The sequence below is a fragment of the Poeciliopsis prolifica genome, unplaced genomic scaffold (assembly GCF_027474105.1).
Source record: "Poeciliopsis prolifica strain line A6 unplaced genomic scaffold, Auburn_PproV2 SCAFFOLD043, whole genome shotgun sequence".
Classification (NCBI taxonomy): domain Eukaryota; kingdom Metazoa; phylum Chordata; class Actinopteri; order Cyprinodontiformes; family Poeciliidae; genus Poeciliopsis; species Poeciliopsis prolifica.
Window position 1 is genome coordinate 3,487,501 of NW_026562418.1, and position 18,477 is coordinate 3,505,977.

The window sequence follows — 18,477 nt, forward strand, 5'->3', positions numbered from 1 at the left end:
ACTCTGTGCCCACAGCTGTGGCAGTTATAAATATCTGCACCACGAGTCTGGATGTGCATGTGTGAAGAGACCTGAAGTGCCACCGGCAGGACTGAGGCTAAAAATAGCAACAAGGCAGGCAGCCGATTCTGCCTCTGTCTCCACTGGATTTGATTAGGCCTCAAGAAGCTCTGCTCTCCCTTCCTCTCTCTCTCCCCTCCAACTACACTCTCTCAACACTCTGCCTGCTTGTGCTCTATGTGTGAGCAGCTTCTATTGACAGTCCTCCCTCTCTGGACACAATCGGAGGATTTATTGTTCCAAATTTGCTTTTTGGTATTTTTATTTTTCTTCTAAAGTGAGAACTTACTGTTTTTATCTCATCCTTCTTTTTTTTTTTTTTTAAGTCATGAATAAAGATATTCAGTCTTCAAATGTGCACACATTGAAGTATAATCTATTTGATTATCTTAGGAAAAGAACGCAATTTGCCCATAGGCAAAAAAAAGTAACACTTTTTAACTCATTAAACAAGACATACTGTGTAAACAAAAAATGTCAGTTTTAACTGTGAAAACCCTAAAAGGCTTGGAGACTTCTTTCAGCATGCTGTGGTTTGCCCCGCGGGTGACCTTGCTTCAACGGCCAAGACATTGGCATAAATTAAATGTGTGAGTTCTAAAAACGCTCTGTAAAATGCTGCTTTTCTCTTGATTCTAAGTGGGAATAAATATGTGACTTTGGTCATTTATTCTGCATCAGAAACCAGATTTTTTATTTATTTATTTATTTATTTTTCTTAATTACATTCAAAAGAAATTTCAAAAGCTCTTTTGTTCAGTTTCTTTCTTCTTTTTACTTGAATATTTTGGTAGTAAAATATATCAAACAATTCAGAACAAATTTGCTCAAATATGTTAGTAAAACAAGATTCCATAGGACCTATTCATTTCAACTTAAAAAATACTTTTTTCCCCAAATGAAAAGAAGTAAACATATCCCTGTTTGACTCAGGCTATGTTAATATGAGACTGTTGCCTGGAAACTGGCAGTATTTTCAGATGTTAATCGAAGAAAAGTTTTACTGTTTAGACCGAACCGCCGAGGTACGTAAGGACAGTTGTTGTGGTCATGCCAGGCCACTGTAAGGCGCTGTGATTTTGACATGTCATCTGATGGGCATGTTCTTTTTACCCGGAGCTTTCAACGTCATTCTGAACAGTAACCTGTCTCAGTTTCCAAATGTGCTCCTGTGGAACATATATTACTCATCAGAAATTGTGTTGAACTGCACAGATTAAGTTGCACAACAAAGCACTATACCTTGCCTGACTGGTTTTGGTATCGGTGCATTCTGCACCTGTGCGCTTTCACACCTGTGCGGGGTGTGAAAGCAGTGGAAACTGGTGTCGTGTAAACGAGTGTCTGGATCAAACAAAAAGATTACGGTTTAACCGATGACTGGATCCGTTTAATACAAATAAACGCTCCGGGATAAGAAATCTGTTGAAAACAAGTAGTAATTGCATCCCACTTCACAAACTTTGTTGTGCTCTGTTGTCACATTACAGCCCAATAAAAAACATAACATTTTGTGACTGAGAATGAGTTCAGGAGCTGAGGAGAGTATTTTATGTTTATGTTTTGGGTTTCGCTGGTCAGGCAGAGAATGGTCCATTCTAAGAGCTGGTACCAGGGGAAAGGCCTGTAAAAGCCTCGTCTCTCTCAATCTGTTTACCTCAGAGGAACGTGTGCTTCCACATTCTGACAGCGATCTCCACTGTGTAAAACTGAGGGCTTACAAAGGGGAAGGTAAAACTGAACTAGACGCAGCTTTACAGCACCCGGGTGTTTTAAAGATAATCACTGGGAGTGTTTTAATAAGCCCTCCTGTTCCATATAATGGGTTCCGCTGAAACTCGCCCAAACAAAAGTCGGTGTCTGGTGAAGATATGCCGTCCACAGTGGGATAAGTGAATGAGTCAGACTGAAAACTGACCGTCTTTACTGTGTGAGGAGGGAAATTACAATGCTGGGATTATGGTTACTTTCACTCTCAGTCGCACAAATCCTAGGATGATAGATTTGGAGGTTCCAAATACCCACAAGACTCACCAGCTGCATTTACGTCACAAATGTGAGCAAAGCTTTGTCAATATTCAGCCAAGGTAGAGAAAAACGCAATCTCACAATTATAGTGAGATTGTATAATTAATTCAGTAATTAAATTAATATATAAATAAGTTTAATATTTGATTTTTTTAAAAAACATGTTTAAAAAACATGCTGCTCCACCATCCTCGTATTTCTTCCTGTCATCAACCTTGACTTTTCCGCCATTATAATATCCAGCTGTTCATCGTGTGACCCGTGTGATAAAAAGTGTTTAGCAAAATATGCTAACTTCGAAACAGCTGAAAAACCACCTCATTGTCTCAAAAAACTTAATCAAAAACTGTGAGTTTTTTTAAAATTTGGCAAATTTATTTTGGAATTCCATTTTGCATAGCTGTAAGGTCAATGGAAACTCTGCTATGATACCACAATGAGAGGTATTAAAGATTAAGACGATGTCAGCAATAAAGCTACTACATCCCCAGTATACCCCCCAAAGGCCCAGGGGCCCAAATGTTCTCGAACTGAGGTTCGAGAACATTGGAATGGAAAGTGACATACAGCTTTGGTGAAGAGGTAAAAAAAAAAAAAAGAAAAGTTGATGAAGTAAGCTATGGATGTCTCCTAGGACTCGGGCAACTGAAAAATGTTGAATTCAACTGGAAAACCTAACAAATCGGTACAGCCAGACTCCTTTCACCTGAGGCAAATCCATCCCGTTCCGACAGCATCCGCATTTCTAAAGCCCACTGGTACGCTGAGCTTGTGGGAGAACTGAGGAGCAGGCGATGAAAGGTCAGGGACATAAACATGTTGCTTCCTCCTGTGCTAATTGCAGATCACTCTTAATTGATTATATGTACTGATAAACTCCAACGGTGCTTTACAAGGAAAGGCCAGCAATAAACACATAATTACATTTGATAAATATGGGAAAAATTGGTCATAGAATAAAACATGTTGGGATTTTTTTTAGTTAAGTTTAAGTGGCAAAAAAACAACAACAAAAAAACAATCTGATCCCTGCTGTTTAGACTCCATATATAACAGCAGGGTTGGGATCACTTGTTTGACCAGTTGTTTTTGCAAGTGATGAAGCAACTGGAAATTAAGTTAAAATCAAAGTTAGAATCTACAAGATTAAAAAAATTAGAACAAGATATCTACAAAAAACAGATATCTTTAGATACTTGTACTATCCTCTATGGTATAGTACACTTGTACCATATTTTCGGTCCCTCTGGAGTATAAATTAGTCAAAGAAATGCAACATAATCAACAGCAATAGATTGCATGTACTTGAATAGTATGCTTAACTCAATTTTTTGAGCATCTTTAGTTGAGTATTTATTTTTGGAGATTCATGACCTTGATATGTCAGAAGTTCTTCACTTCCGCTCCGTCGGTGAAGTGTGCAGCAAGGCGCAGCAGAGACGCTTGCATAAATCCTAATTATTTTTATTCATCTCCTTTGTAGGGGTGGACTTAAAACTTTTATTACAATATTTTGCAGTACTATTGTGATAACAATAAAAGTGACAGTACTTCCTTTTCAGGTAACCTTACGGCTGCTACAGCAATCGTAGCCCAACAAAAAATACTGCTCTTGAAAATCATTACCATTTGAAAGGCTCTTCTTTAGAACACCAATGACGTTAAGTGCCATTTGTATCACTAATCTGTAAACAGTAACTGCATTTAATCATGTTTTCAAATTCATTATGATACTCATTAAGACTCTTGCTGGACAAACATTGGATAAGACAGTAAAACTAACCAATTCCCAAAAGAAGTCATTTTAAATCATTAATTGGGATTTATCATGACAAAGGAAAATCAGATTTCTTATGAGAAGAAATGTATCATGATAAATGATAAATGCCCACACCAAGTCATTGGCAACGATGTGGAGACGTAAAAGTAACAGTAACTTCACCTCAACAGATATTCCAGCAGTTTCTATATGTAGCGCCGACAGATAGATGTAGCAAGGCACACTACGCTAAAAAACTCCAACAAGGAAGCACAAATCATTAGTACACCAGTAGCTTCTCCTTTATTTTGAAGACATTTCTTCACATTATGTAAGTGTTGTGGCTTTCTGTCCAGCAAATGCCAAAACTAGTCCAGTAGGCTGAAGTGAACCCATTTGAACCCAGAATACTTACTACAGTACAACAAAACGAAAACTCTTTCCACAACAAAAAACAACATTAAAAGAGAAGGTGCTCGTGTTCTTACAAGCAGCTTTCGGGTAGATTTGAGAGTCTTTACGGAATTAGCTTGGTTCTAGCCGAGGCTGCAACGCTGCACTCTGCTCTGAAAAACCCCGCTGCCAGTCAAACGCTGCCTCTAGTAAGCTTAAGAACTCATTAAAATGCCTGGCTCGCCTCTAACAAGGGCTACTTTTTTCACAGCATAGGTAGTGGATGCCAAGGAGGTTATGCAATACATCCACAGGGGAGAAATGAATTTACTGCATTATAAAGTACATTGCAGGCTGATGTCAAATTACAATTGACCCCAGAGCACAATTAAGTCCATCTTGAGAAAAAGACCAGGACAAACACTTAAAGCCTGGAATGTCATTTACAATACATAGCATGCATTGCATTTTACATTTATTGCTGACTTTTCTTTTCCAAACAAGAGTGAAAACATTTGAAACACTAGGGCCTTAATGTTATAGTTTACAATCAATCATTAAATAATCAATAATCAAAATAATTAACGTTTTTGATTTCCCTTTGTTTTTGTTGTTGTTGTTTTTTTTACTGAATTGAATATAAACGGCAAATGCCTAAAGCGATATTCTGTTTTTCAGTCAAAAACCACATATAAGTTCCTTTTACTTTACTAAAAAAAATTCAATTTTATTTTTGCTGCAGTGAAACAAAAATTGATTCAACCATCTGGCAAAGAAACTATTTTATTTCCCCCCCAAAACTGTGCATAAAAATAAAACGTTTGCTCAAATGAAGGTGGGGGGAGAAAGAATGTAATAGTTTCAAATAGTGTTTAGAGATGTTTGGAGATGAGAAATTATGAATCTGAGGATATTAAATAATTGCCTGTGAGCCGGTGTTATCAAAACAGTGAAGAGATTAAAAGTCAATGTGAATTAGCTTGGCCAAAAAATGAAGGAAAAAGATTGGAAAGTCTAGCCAAAAGAAAATGTCTCTTTCTGTTTTACCTTCATTAAAAGTGACTTGGACATTTTCTCTGGAAGCAGCCTGCAGATGATTTTAGTTATGAATTGGCACCGTTTACAAAAGCTGTATTGCATTTCTGAGAAACAACTGGAGTGGTCCAACAAACTGGATTGGTGGTCTTAACCTGAGTAATTAAATGTGGCTTTGTTGCGTCTAATGCGAAGTGAGATGCATTCATTTGCATTTCTGTGAGTTTGTTTCTCATGAAGTTGGTTCTATGAACACTGGCAAACTGTTTGTGAACTTAATATCACAACATAATGAACTATTTTCTACTTACTTCACAGCAAGCTTTATTAATGAACAAATCTTTTTGGGTATCCTCTGTATTCACATATGTGAAGCCAGAAGTTTACATGGACAAAATAAAAAGTCGCACCAAGTTAAATCAGACCTAACGTCTTTTGTTTTAGTTCAGGTGGAATCACAAAAAATACTTCTTTTTGCTAAGAAGTACATATTTATTAATGCCTTTAAAATCAGACGTTTACATACAAAATGGTTAAGATCTCTTTGGGAAAAAAAATGAAGGAAAGCTCAGATGGTATATGGATTTGGAAACCTCTGACACGTTACCTGAGATATTCCATGGTTTGACATGATGGGAAAGTAAAAGGAAATCATCCCATCTGTAAAAGTATGGGGTGGCAGAATCATGTTAAGGCTCTGGGAGTTAAGAAGGAAACTGATGTTCCTTTTTAACTAGAAGACATAATGAGAGAAGAACATGACAGTATGTGGATATATTGAAGCAAAATGTAAAGACATCAATCAGGTTGAGTTGAGCCATCAGCATGGAGTCAAACTGGCCTCAAAATAAAGGTTGCACCAAACAGTCAACTGTTAGGATAGTTGATTCCCAGCAAGGCTTTTTATGCGTCACGTTGACGAGTCGCAATCACTTGACAAAACACAATTTTCCAAGAAGATGAAAGATTAAGAACGAGGTGAGTTTCAGTTTGAATTGTGTAAAAACATAAAAAGTAGTAGCAAAGGGGAGTAATGTTGGGCATGTCGGGCTGCTTTTCATCCATCCAGCTGATCAGCATCATTCTGCCAAGTCCACAGTCTTCACAATCATGGTGAAAATGGCAATAAAACAACAACTAACTTGTCTTACATTATGTTAGAATTTTTGCAAATACGAAATGTCGCTCCATTAGCTTTGAGCCTTATTCATCAATATAAATAAATATGAACTCCTGAAATATACCAGTCTGTATGTAATTGATCAACATAATTTGACTTTTACCACTTAAATTTAATAACTGAATTAAATGATTAAAAAAATATTATTTACCTGTAATTACTCTTGCCTCATATCTATATTAGATGAGGATACATAACTTTCAAAGAAGTCTAACAGACTAGAAATCGCATTTATCAGAGATGTTTATTATCAATCAAAATGACTTTTGGAAAAATGTTCAAGATTTCAAAAGTTATAAATCTGTTCTTAGTTGAAATTTTTCAGTTTCTACGGGGGATTTTGACCTTGAACGAACAACATCCTACAGTCTTTTTCTCATCTATTAGTCATCATTCTGTCAAACTGTCCAGAAAAGTAAGACGCTGTTTGACAGCACATCTTAACAGAAAACCTTACTTCTGTTTTCTCTCATGATGATCCACAGTGGAAATAAAAGGCTCCCTCCGGCTTTGAAAGGTAAAACAATGCAGGCTTCATCACTGCAGGTGTTTGGCATTTGGGTGCTACATGATGAGGCATCTTCCAACCCTTCGGATCTGCTTCATGTAGCGAAACACAGTTCTATTTTGCCTCCATGCTTCCGCAAGTTTCACCAACTCGAATCTAAGGCCATTTAAAGGCCTCTATGAATGGAAATTAAGATCTGAATACGACATACAAATTTCACCTAGCCACCTGCCGGTAAATTTGCACTTACCCATGATAGACGCAAACATGAATTTAGATACATGAATTTAAGACTTTTTAAGGATGTGCAGACACCCTGATCACAAAGCTCTGACTGAAGGAACAGAATGCTCCTTGGAGCAAATTGAAAATACCATCAAAATGAGCCCATTGCCCTTTCTACAGGGAGGCACAAAAGGTTCTCTGGAAAACTCTAAGCCGAGATATTCATCATTTGCCAAAATAGAAAGAACTGCAACAGGATTAGACTTTGCAGCTCTCCAGGAAATGGAAGCCAACAATGCAGTGTGCATGTAATGTTGTTTCCTGCCTACCTTAACGTGGCTGTACTCGGCCTTGCCGGACTCGCTGCTCACCGCCTTGGTCTCGACCCTGGGCTTCAGGACTTGTCGGAGTGGACTGGTGATCGGCAAACCTGTCACGCTGATCCCATCTGAACGTACAACACAAACCACAGAGGAAGAGACAAAAAAAAAAAAAACGGCATAAAGATAAAGATTATCATTATTCACCACCCGGCAGGTGTTCCCACAGGTATATTATCAGCTGTCTATGATGCTTTCATAGGAGCTTTTTATGATGAATGACTTTCATTATTTATTGAATGTAGTCACTTTCGGCTATCCATTTTTTCTCTCAAAAGCGTTATTTCTTTTTCTCCTTTATCATGATCAACTCCATACTGCAGAAGAAATCCATTCCACAGTGTTTGCTTTGGATCCAACAGGAAGTTGTAGATGTCTACCTGTTTCTCAGACACGAATCAAACTATTAGTATTAACCTCCTAAAAATAAATATGTATGTGCATCTTTAACAACAGATTAAGTACGATCTTAGATTTTCTTTACATAATCTTGATGTAAAAAAAAATACAATTAACATGAATATCAATTATTTGCACTTCTGTTTAATCCAAATTTAGTCAGTGGCTTCATAAGGCCCCCAGGGCTTCAGGATCCCCATAAATATTTTAATACAGGCCACAGATATATAAATGTAGCATTTGTTTATTGAGCTTATCAATGCTCCTGAATTTAATTTAATGGTTTCAGCATACATAAATTAAAAGATTTAAATTGGTTAACATTTAAATTCAAGTCTTTAAGGAGCTGATGAGTTTAATCTTTGCGTTTGAGCTCTGACTGTTCACAACGTAAAAACAAACTAAAAAATTAAAATTAAGCAGTGTTTTTTTCCAAATTATCAATTTTTCTAAAAATAAAAACAAGCAACTTAGCCTGGCGGGGGGCCTAGCAAAGCATGGCGGGTCGCCAGGCTTATAATACACTGGGGGAAACTCTGATGCCATATCGCATTCATATGAAAAGATGTTCCAAATTATTTATTTTTAAGAAGTTATTTATGAACAAATTAACTGTCCATTAAAGCTTCAGAAGGTAACTTTTATTTTTTTAATCCAAAAAAAATAGACCATTAACACATCCAAAAGCACATAGAGCCATGACAATTTAAAATATATGAACACAAAACTATTTGATAAAGCTGACAGTACATATTTTAGAATAAGAATTTTTTTTAAATACAATCTGCCACATGCAGTCCTTAGCGGACATTCACAATCTAGATGTGGTCCAGAAATGAAAATGAGTTTCACATCCCTGCGTTAGACAATCAACTGAAATCAATATGTAAACTTTGGAGAATTGACATTGGCCTCTATTATTCTAAAGCCAACGAGGCCCTATGGATGATGTCGAAACCATTTTCACTCTAGCTTTGGTAAAGCAATTAATTATGTATTTATTTTTTCAAAAAAATAAATACATTTTAAAAAAATCTGAGGTGCCGTACACAAACAACACATGGCTACATTTTTATTCCCGACCTTGAGAGAAGCAGTGCAGGCAAAGGAGCAGCTGCACTATCTGCAGCTGGGTTCGGCACCACCACAGGGGCTGCAGCTTTCAACCCACTCAAACAATGTTGAAAATGTGAAGCCCACAGCCTAAGCTCTGACGTCAAAGGAATCATATCGCTCTCTGACGTCAGCGCAATTTCCCTCCCGCCGGACAGCAGACATTACCAGACTGAGGCAGATCACGCAACTTCAGCTCTGTTCAGACAAACTGAAAGGCAGAAAACTGTGTGAAAACTTTACTTGCAGAACCGACTGAGCTTGAAGAATGTCTGACAGAAATAAAAACGGGAAAACAAGAGGTGCCTGTATCAAAACAGTGTTTTCAAGTGAAGTCGGTGCTATTACTTTGGTGAAACGCAAAACGATCATCATAATAATTTTTGATTTAAAAAAAAGACTCCAAAGCGTTGACCACTTAATCACATTTAGCAAACTCATTCAGAGACAAGAGCAAGATATCTTCACTTGGAAGTATTCTGCTTTGAGTTCTTCTTGTAGTTAAATATATTTTTTAAAAACAAAACAATCATGTTAAGAATGCATGAATGTGTGAGATGATGAATAAAACATATAAACAGTTCATACAGTTATAGTTTAAATGGGAATTATGGCATCAAAGAGTTTAAACTTATGTGAACTAATTCTATTCAGTGAAAAAGTATCTGGTTTTCAATTGCTAACGGCAGCTGACGGAAGCACAGTGGTCTACTGTTTGAGAACAGCAGACAGCAGTCTCACCTTAATGCCCTTGAAACACAGAAGGAGGTAAAGATTCTGTTTGGCACAGAATGCTGACAGAATAACTAGTATTCCGCCTGCAGCTATTCTCCCCCTTTAAAAGCCTCTCCAGTCTGAGATAAAACTCAGTGTTGTTACACTTCATCTCTGTTTTCACTTTGTTTTGTCTTTTAGAACTTTGCTTGAGGATTTTCAATGGGTCACTGTACAAATCAAATGATTACTCAATGTGAAGCTTAACTGTAGAGGCCCTTCACCTCCTGACCTCCCATTGGACCATTGGCTAAACAATTAGCTGGTCTGAAAATAGCAAGCTAAATGTTTAGCTTGATGGCTGAGATTAGCTTTTACTTTAACAAAACAGATATATACTTGGAGGTATCGCATGGCCTGTTTACCCTCTCTTGAACCGGTAGCCGGCTGATGAATCGGGCCTAGTGGCATGGGTGCATATGAATATAGCCATATTAATATTTTTAATCCATTTTAAATTGCTGCTTATGGCGAAATATAACATACTATATTCGATTTGGATGTGTTGGTCAAATAAAACACAGTTTTCAGATTACTATAACTTATTTCTATTAACTATATTAATATTGGTATGTATTTATACACGTAAAATATAAAATTTTCTGATTACAATGAAGTCACAATGTAAACCTGAATGACCCCATAGTTTTTTTCATCCACTTACAAGTTAAAAATGGGACTTTCTACGCCTCCAACAAATACTTCCAGTGATTTCCTTTTAGACTATTGACAGATTTACAGATGAATTTACAAAAACACTTGGAGGGGGACATTTTTATTTAGTTCTTGCAAATAGTGTGACAATAATCTAGCAGATTAAACAGAGAAAGGGAATAAGAGTGACAAAAAAAAGTCCTTTATGAGTGGCAGCCTGTTTCAGGAGGTACACATGACTCTGCATGTCCTGTGGCACAGGGACTTTGAGTAATGGGAGCTGTGATTAACTATGGCACTGCCTTGCAATCAGCCCCCATCCCCAAACTTCCCTCCTTCACACCCACCTCCCAATCAGTATCTGTCTCGTTCTGTGTCTGATGGCCTCAGGGAGATTTGGGTGAACTCAGCATTTCTATCACAGGCTGCCTTGCTGCCAGCTCTTCAACATAACAGCGAAGATTGAGAGTTTCTCATTAGAAATAATGGTAAGGTTTTTAGCACAGCTCCGAATTGCAGTGAATTACTAAAAATCTTTTTTTTTTTTTTTGCTGTTTTCTGCCCTATCTGCATATTAAAGCTAATTTACCCGCATGTACACAGAATTTCATTAGGTTACATCAAAATCAGGGCAACAAAGCATAAATACACGGAAAAGCACCATCTACATTTACATATCCTTACCAGAATAAAACAGTAAATGTGGCCAGTCCGATAGAACCTTATCTTCAGACCGAGTTTATTCTGCTCCTTATACTCCTACGGTTGATATAAGGCCTCTTTGAAAATGAGATGACCTATCTCATGGGTGAATCTCTCTGATGAAACAGACATAGTAAATCTACTGACCCTCCTTGACATCATATTTCCAACACATAAGAACGCCAAAAAGTAGAATTCTTATTCAAAGTTCTAAACATAAAAAAAAAAGGTTTTGTTCAAGAGTCACTGTATGATAACAGCTCAAGTAATGCCTTCAGGGTCAATTTTCCCTCCGCCCCCTCTTTCCATGACTTTCCTTTGACCCTTCAGGCACTCTGATTTGACAGAACACTGAAAAATGAAATGGAGCAGATATTTTCTCTCACAGGACTGCGCTAGCTGGCAGTCTTGTGAGAATGGCCACTGGCACACTTGTCTGCGGTCTTTTTCCACTCCATTTTGTATATGGGAGGCAGCTCTCGTCCGCCTTTAAGTCTCCTGCAGGCAGCTGAAGGTGTACTCAAACACACAGCCGTAGCTGGAGGAAAGTATAGCTCTGCATGTATTTTTCAAGAGTCAATTTTGCTCCGGATGTTTATTTCTCCATTTTTCAGGCGCAAACTTCCTTGACAAGCAGTTTGGTGAGACAAGTCCAACTCCCGAACACATACCAGGTTGACAGAGTTCCTCTAGTCCATGATATGTTCCTTAAATGTTAAGAACACTCTTAATTATTTTTCCAGGACTAGTCGTGGGCTTTTTACTGATTGCCCACTGCGTTTGCATGCGAGCTGCAAACGCAGTCTGCAGCAGGCGACACCCTCTTCACTCGTGTAGTCATTAGCTTCCACACTCACACCATTTAACACAATAAAGCGCGCTGGAAGTCAAGGCCCATTAGTCCTGAGTGATGACATCAGTCCCATCAGATCATGAGTTATGGTGTGGTAGGGTCTTCAAGCAGGATGAGAAATGAGAGACAAACCGTGTGTAGGGACAAACTGGGAAGGACCAGCCTCTCCGCTCCACGCCTGCTGAAACCCAGAGAGCACTGCGCAGCAGCCAGGGATTATCAGCGTAAACCAGATGTGCATACGCCTTCAAAATCACCAACATGCAACTTATGCGCTGGGCTGCAAAGGTTTTCATACTAACTTACATTCTATCGAGCCGCAACAGTAAACGGTGTTATTTTTAAATGGGATTTTAAATGATTGCCAACAGAAAGTTTTCCTTAAAACTCTTGACCCTGAAGCCAAGTCAGCAACAGTTTTGCCTTGATACTGGTGTGTTAAGATCCATACTTTAGTTTCAGATTCCTTCGTGTTTTGAGTGTCAATAGGAAAATTAAGACATTTTTGATGCAAAGTTGGTACTTTTCATGGCCTTTTCATGCAAATTTTAACTTTGTGTTAATAGGGTCATTATTTACAGTTCATGTAAATAATGACACTTCATGACAACAGCTGTAAACATTCATAAAGACTCCTTCGTGTTCATGACTGTTGCTATGACATGTTTATGACAGTCATGTCAGTCTTATGCTAACTAGTTTCTCACCTCTTGTAAAATTATTTTTGCTTTCATTTGCTTGTAATTTTTTAAAACTTTATTTAGAAAACAGTTCACAAAAAAAACATGTTTTTGTATTCCTGTTTATCATGTTAATATGTTAATAGTATTTTGTGGACGACTTTGAACTTTGCCCAAATTCTGCATTACATTTCAACAAAATATTTCAAAAGAATTTTAAAAAAAGACTAAAATGTGGTTTGATGATATATAAACCTTCAATCCAAAGTATTTGTTTCCTCACTAATATTCTCTATAAAGCTTTGGAGTTGAAGTGAAAAATGGATAGGCAAAAGTGACTACATCCAAATATGGCAAGCTTTTCAGTTGTAACTGTTAAAAATATTGAAAAGCTTGAAAAATTTCATCTCCTTGAATGGTGGGTCCCACTTTCTGTGGTCTATATATATATATATATATATATATATATATATATATATATATATATATATATATATATATATATATAGACCACAGAAAGTGGTCTATATATAATAAAATGCATTGAGGTTTGTTGGTATAACATGGCAGAGTGTGAAAAAGTTTAAAGGTCAGGAGTATTCACGCGAGGCTCTGTACTTCAGAACAAAAACCATGTGGACATTCAGAAGTGCGCAAATAAAAAAGACAACAGCCTCCAACGCAGCACAGCAGATAGCAAGAGCCAAACCTCCCAGAACAGCCGTCCAGATATCTGAGCTTACAGTTCTATTACATATAGAGAAAAGCTGCTGCGAACACGAGCACACACACACACACACACACACACACACACACACACACACACACACACACACACACACACACACACACACACCAGCAGGACTGCAGCCCAGGGAGGCGTGCAAGACGTAAACTCTGGTTTCCCCTCAGGCTGCTCAACTACAGAAAGGCAGAGCTGAAGGAAAGACGAGACCCTTCCACCTGAGCCGAGCCGAGGAATTCATTCATATGCATCGTCTTCCATTTTCATCTGCATGCTCTCAGTAATCTGCAGAAGTTGTTATTGCAGCCGTTCTCTGCGTTTCTATTCATAACTTATTGTTTGACCTAGCTGCCACATCTCCGCCTGATAAATATTTATACTGACAAAAATAAATAAATAAATCAATCAATCAATTACACACTTTGTTCACAATAGATTTTTAAAATGCTGATTTCCTTCCCCTCAAAATAATGTTTTCAAAATGTTTCATTTGAGGCTGTGGAACTTTATCAAGGTCTCCTACCAGAGCTGTTAAAAACATCATTGTGCTGTAAAAACTATCCCTTTTTATTTAGAGCTGCAGCTTCAAAAGCAACCAATTTAACTTCCTTGGCAGGAGACGAAACAACACATTCCTTCAAATGGTGGGAACTTTAAATATTGGTTTCCAACTAATCAATAAGTAAAGTAGGCTATCGAGGTTTATTGATGTCTACTATAAAGATTTATTGACATCAAAACTTTCAGACATTATGCTTGTCTTATGACTAAAGGTTGTTTTGTTTTTTTTCTTAAAACTTAAATAAAAGTTGAAAAATGTCCTCTGCAGTGTGCAGCAGTACGTGTTCTAGCTCTGTCCTATCAGATTGTTTTGTTTTTGCTTTTCTTCTGTTTTTTAATGCTTTGATAGTATTTAGTCCAATTTATTGAAATCACTTTGAAATGCCTTGCTGAAAATGTGCTCTATGAAGAAAATGACCTTACCTCTGAGCTATTCTTTCAAAACAAATATCTGAAAACTGCCAGATGAGATGGGTCATCAACATGCTTTTTTAAGTCCTGAGATGTCTACAGTAATTTTTAAACGCAACAATAAACAGCTAGAGGCTGCTGATGTTTTCCAGAAATGTTTGCTAAACAGCCTCTAAAAGCTCCCTGAGCTCAGTCACATGTCAGCGTATCTGCAGGACCAAGCAAGTAAGTGCATTTACCTGTGAAAGACGCAAAAATGCTAGCTAGCCAACAAAAGTATGTCAGTGGCTAGTTACAGGTAGCCACGAGTCCTGTGATGAAAAAAAAAAATCTGAGATTAAATAATGCTCTCATGACAAAGTTTAAGACCCTTTATTAGAATATCTAAGGCAAACTTATATTTTTAATGAGTTTAAGACATTTTAAGGCCTTTATTCTAGATACAAGTATCTAAGACTTTTTAAGGACACATTGGATGTGTGTCTGCTATGCTTTCCTTTGTTTTTTTTACATTTGAGCCTCTTGCCGAGGCGCCTTCAGGTGCTAACGTAAAAACATTGTGGGGAGAAATCTGAAAAGGTCTGACTTAAGACACTGTTGCTGTATGACCGGCATACATAACTGTTAAGCTAAGAGCTCAATTAAAGCGGAGACAATTTGTCAAAGCAGCATGTCCAGAATGACTCCATCAGTTGTTGGCAAGCACTGCTAATCCACGTCATTTGCTTTTGCTGCTCCTTTATAAACCTCTGTCTGGCTGTGCAGTGAGAAAGGGATTTGGGGGAATCGTTCCAGCTTTGAGATTTGAGATGCTAATCAGCTGCTCCCTGTTGTAAATAAAGCCGCTACCATGGTTATGCATCGTAACGACCGTCTATAAGTGCAAAAGTACGAGCAGAAAGAGCTACTGATATGCTGGCACCAAGAGCGGTGCAGTTCTAGAGAATGACCTGATTTAATCACATTTTAATGATCAGATATCTAGTTTTGTCTGATTTAATCCAGACTAACTCCTAAATAATACATGCACATAACAGCCAATACTCATTTCAAATTAGCAATCAAAATATTAGATTTGAACTAAAATCAACTCCTTTGATGTTGTAATCTCAATGAAATAAGACCTGTTAGTGTTTATTTCCAGTTCAGCCTTTGATATTCTGAAGACTTGTGACTTTCATTTAGTTAAAAAATCAATAATAAAGCAGAGCTTCGTTTTATATATTTTAGCCATGCAGGAGGTCTAACTTAGTATATGTAATTCAGGATTTAAAGTGCAAAACTTTATATTTTTTGCTGGGACACAAAAAAAAAAAGACTATTGTCAACAAATCGATCAAAAAGAAAAATAAATGTTATGGAAACTATTGAAAATCTTGTGATTTTTCTTTATCAGTGTGTCTACCTAAATAACAATTTTAAAAAAGATAGCACTTGATGCCTTCACCTTCTGTAGACATGAGCTACCAATGAAAACATGCTAATGGTGATAATAATGAATGTGGACATATGTATGTGAGTGAGCGCATGATTGTTCTGCTAACGGGGCGAGAGACGGTTAGCTCTCATTAGAGGAGAGGTTGGGATCCACTGCACTACAGCATGTCCAACTCTCTTCAGTCAGCTCTGCAAAACGCTGACAGCTGCCAAGCTGAACAATGACAATCAACACTTGGCCAAGTCCATTTTGCTTTGCTGCTTAAAGAGCCGGGCAACTTCCCGAATCAGCAGAAAGAAGGCTGAGCACTGTCGTCTTGAAAATATTGACAAAGATTGGGTTTGACAAGTCCGACAACGACAACCAAGATTCGCATACGTTTTCTCTTAATAGATCAATAGTAAGAGAAAAAAAATTCTTAAAAAGCTTGACCATATGACTTTTTTGTATCATGAAAAATAGGATATACTTAGCCTATCAGCACAGTTATTGAAGCCAAAAATAGCATCTCACCTGAAAGCTGAATAGGCATCATAGCACCTTGGACCAATCTGATGTTTGAATAAACTAAATATTATATATAAAAATTTTATTTGTGTGGTTATTATTATTAATATTTACCAAATAACATTATGAAATATTATTTACCTAATATTTTAGGCTCAAAAGGAGTTTTTTAATTGAAATGCTGCATATTTTATCAATATATAGTTACATGGTTTGTGACTAGATCTTAATCTAGTTTTAGACTCTCTGACAATCAATGCAAAAATACAAAATTAAGAACTTCTGTTAAGTTTCAAAGTGAAAATGTCTCAGAACACTTCAGTTAGCACAAAGCTAACTTACAAGCAACTTCTATGTGAGAAATACAAGCTTGTTTCAAGCAAAGGATTATTTAATACTGGTGAAAAAGTGCTAGTTCTACTGGCAGATTATTTCACTTGTGAAATAATTCACATATTATTTGTGGAATCATCTTCCAGTGGAACTAGAACTTTTTCAATCAGTATTATGAAGTTATTGACTCTGGAGTGCTGCATAGCACAGCACACTTTCTTCATCTCTAGAAAAAGATGAAAATTGTACTTCCTCATCACTCAGTTCCACACTGCGTTGGTGTGCAATGTTAGTAAAATATTGACATTTTTGTTGAATGAATACAGTTTTGTAAGGCGCTTTTAAAATATGTCATAAAAATTATAACAATAATAAGCTGGTGCTCATTTAGCAAATACAGCAAACTTTGTAATCTTCCTGTACAGAGGCGTTCAGAAAACAAAGTTGAATAACAATTTTATGCAAATTGGTTAATCAGGAGACCAACCCAACGTAATTACCATGACCGCTTTATGTATTGTATGCCAGATAGCATCGAATGTCTTTGCATGAAACTGCAAACCAATAAAGTCGCAGGAATAGCTGCATTCAGAGCTGTTGTATTTGGAGGAAACACATCTTATCTCGTTAATTCAGGGCCTGGATAATCACGGGGCTAATTAAAACGCTCAAACTGTATCGTTCCGACAACTCCACGTCTGGCGTGCCGCTGCGGCGTCGCCCGCGTCTGCCTTCCCAGGCGACTGGATCCACATGCACATGCCCTCTAAAGTAAACTCGGTGGGAGTGGGTCCGACTCACATTAATATTCATCAGCCCCTGAGAGTCTGTAATAAAGACACTCGACAGTGTGAAGAGGGAGGAAGAAGACGGCTGCAAAAATGAGCTGGGGAGGTTGGAAAATGAACTGTGGCAGAGGTTTGCGGAAGAGCACAAACCTCTGCCACAGTTTGAGCTCTGAAGTAGGGAAGGAGATTTGGCTAGGTTTTCCTTTTTTTATTATTTTTTATTCAAACTGATAAAATCTAGCTCTGAAGTGAGGAAGCTACTGTACGACAGAGGAGGAAAAACTCGGATGAACAGACCTTCACCCTTCCTGCCATCGCTGCTGAATCCTAAATAGGAGGAGGCAGAGTTTTTAACAAGCCGGGTCCATGTAGAACAGCACATTCAGCTAATGGGAGCACATGTACTCCTAAAATGAACAACAATAACACACAGCAGAATAGGAGATGTTTCTGTTTCCAGTATGTATGATTAAAAGAACTGCAGCTAAATATTTATTACTATAGAGCTGCGTTGAATCACTGAGTTCCTTTAAAATAAGGCTTAAAACCCACCTGTTTAGAGTTGCTTGTCATTAACAGTAAGTGGAACATTGATCATTATATCTGATATGCATTCGCTTGATGATTTTGATTATGACATGTGACAGAATGTAATATTTCATATCTGATGACTGTATTGTGTTTTGAACTGCTCTACATCAATAAACTTTGCTGATATTAAATAAGATGAAGGTATGCATCATCATCAGCTCTTTTCTGTCCAGTGCATAGAGCTGAACAGACGTATCCATGTCCCCTTAATTGTTTTTTTTTTTACATTTATTCATATTATGGCCAAAAAGTTTCATATTTTTTATTGGGATTTTGTGTGACTGAACTCTAAACCTGTCGCAACAAGCTTGAAGGTCATTTATTTTTGAAGGGCAAATTTTGTTAGAGATGTCATATTGC

The 18,477-nt window shown here is 37.4% G+C and overlaps 1 protein-coding gene across 3 annotated transcripts in view; it reads right to left on the reverse strand.

Annotated features, from left to right (window-relative positions):
- trappc9 (trafficking protein particle complex subunit 9) overlaps nucleotides 1–18,477 on the reverse strand; it is a 156,453-nt gene that overhangs the window by 88,440 nt on the left and 49,536 nt on the right. For all 3 annotated transcript variants that reach the window (XM_055055945.1, XM_055055944.1, XM_055055947.1), the window contains one exon: nucleotides 7,518–7,636. In XM_055055945.1, the coding sequence (XP_054911920.1) occupies nucleotides 7,518–7,636 (119 nt within the window). The remainder of the gene's footprint in view (nucleotides 1–7,517; nucleotides 7,637–18,477) is intronic.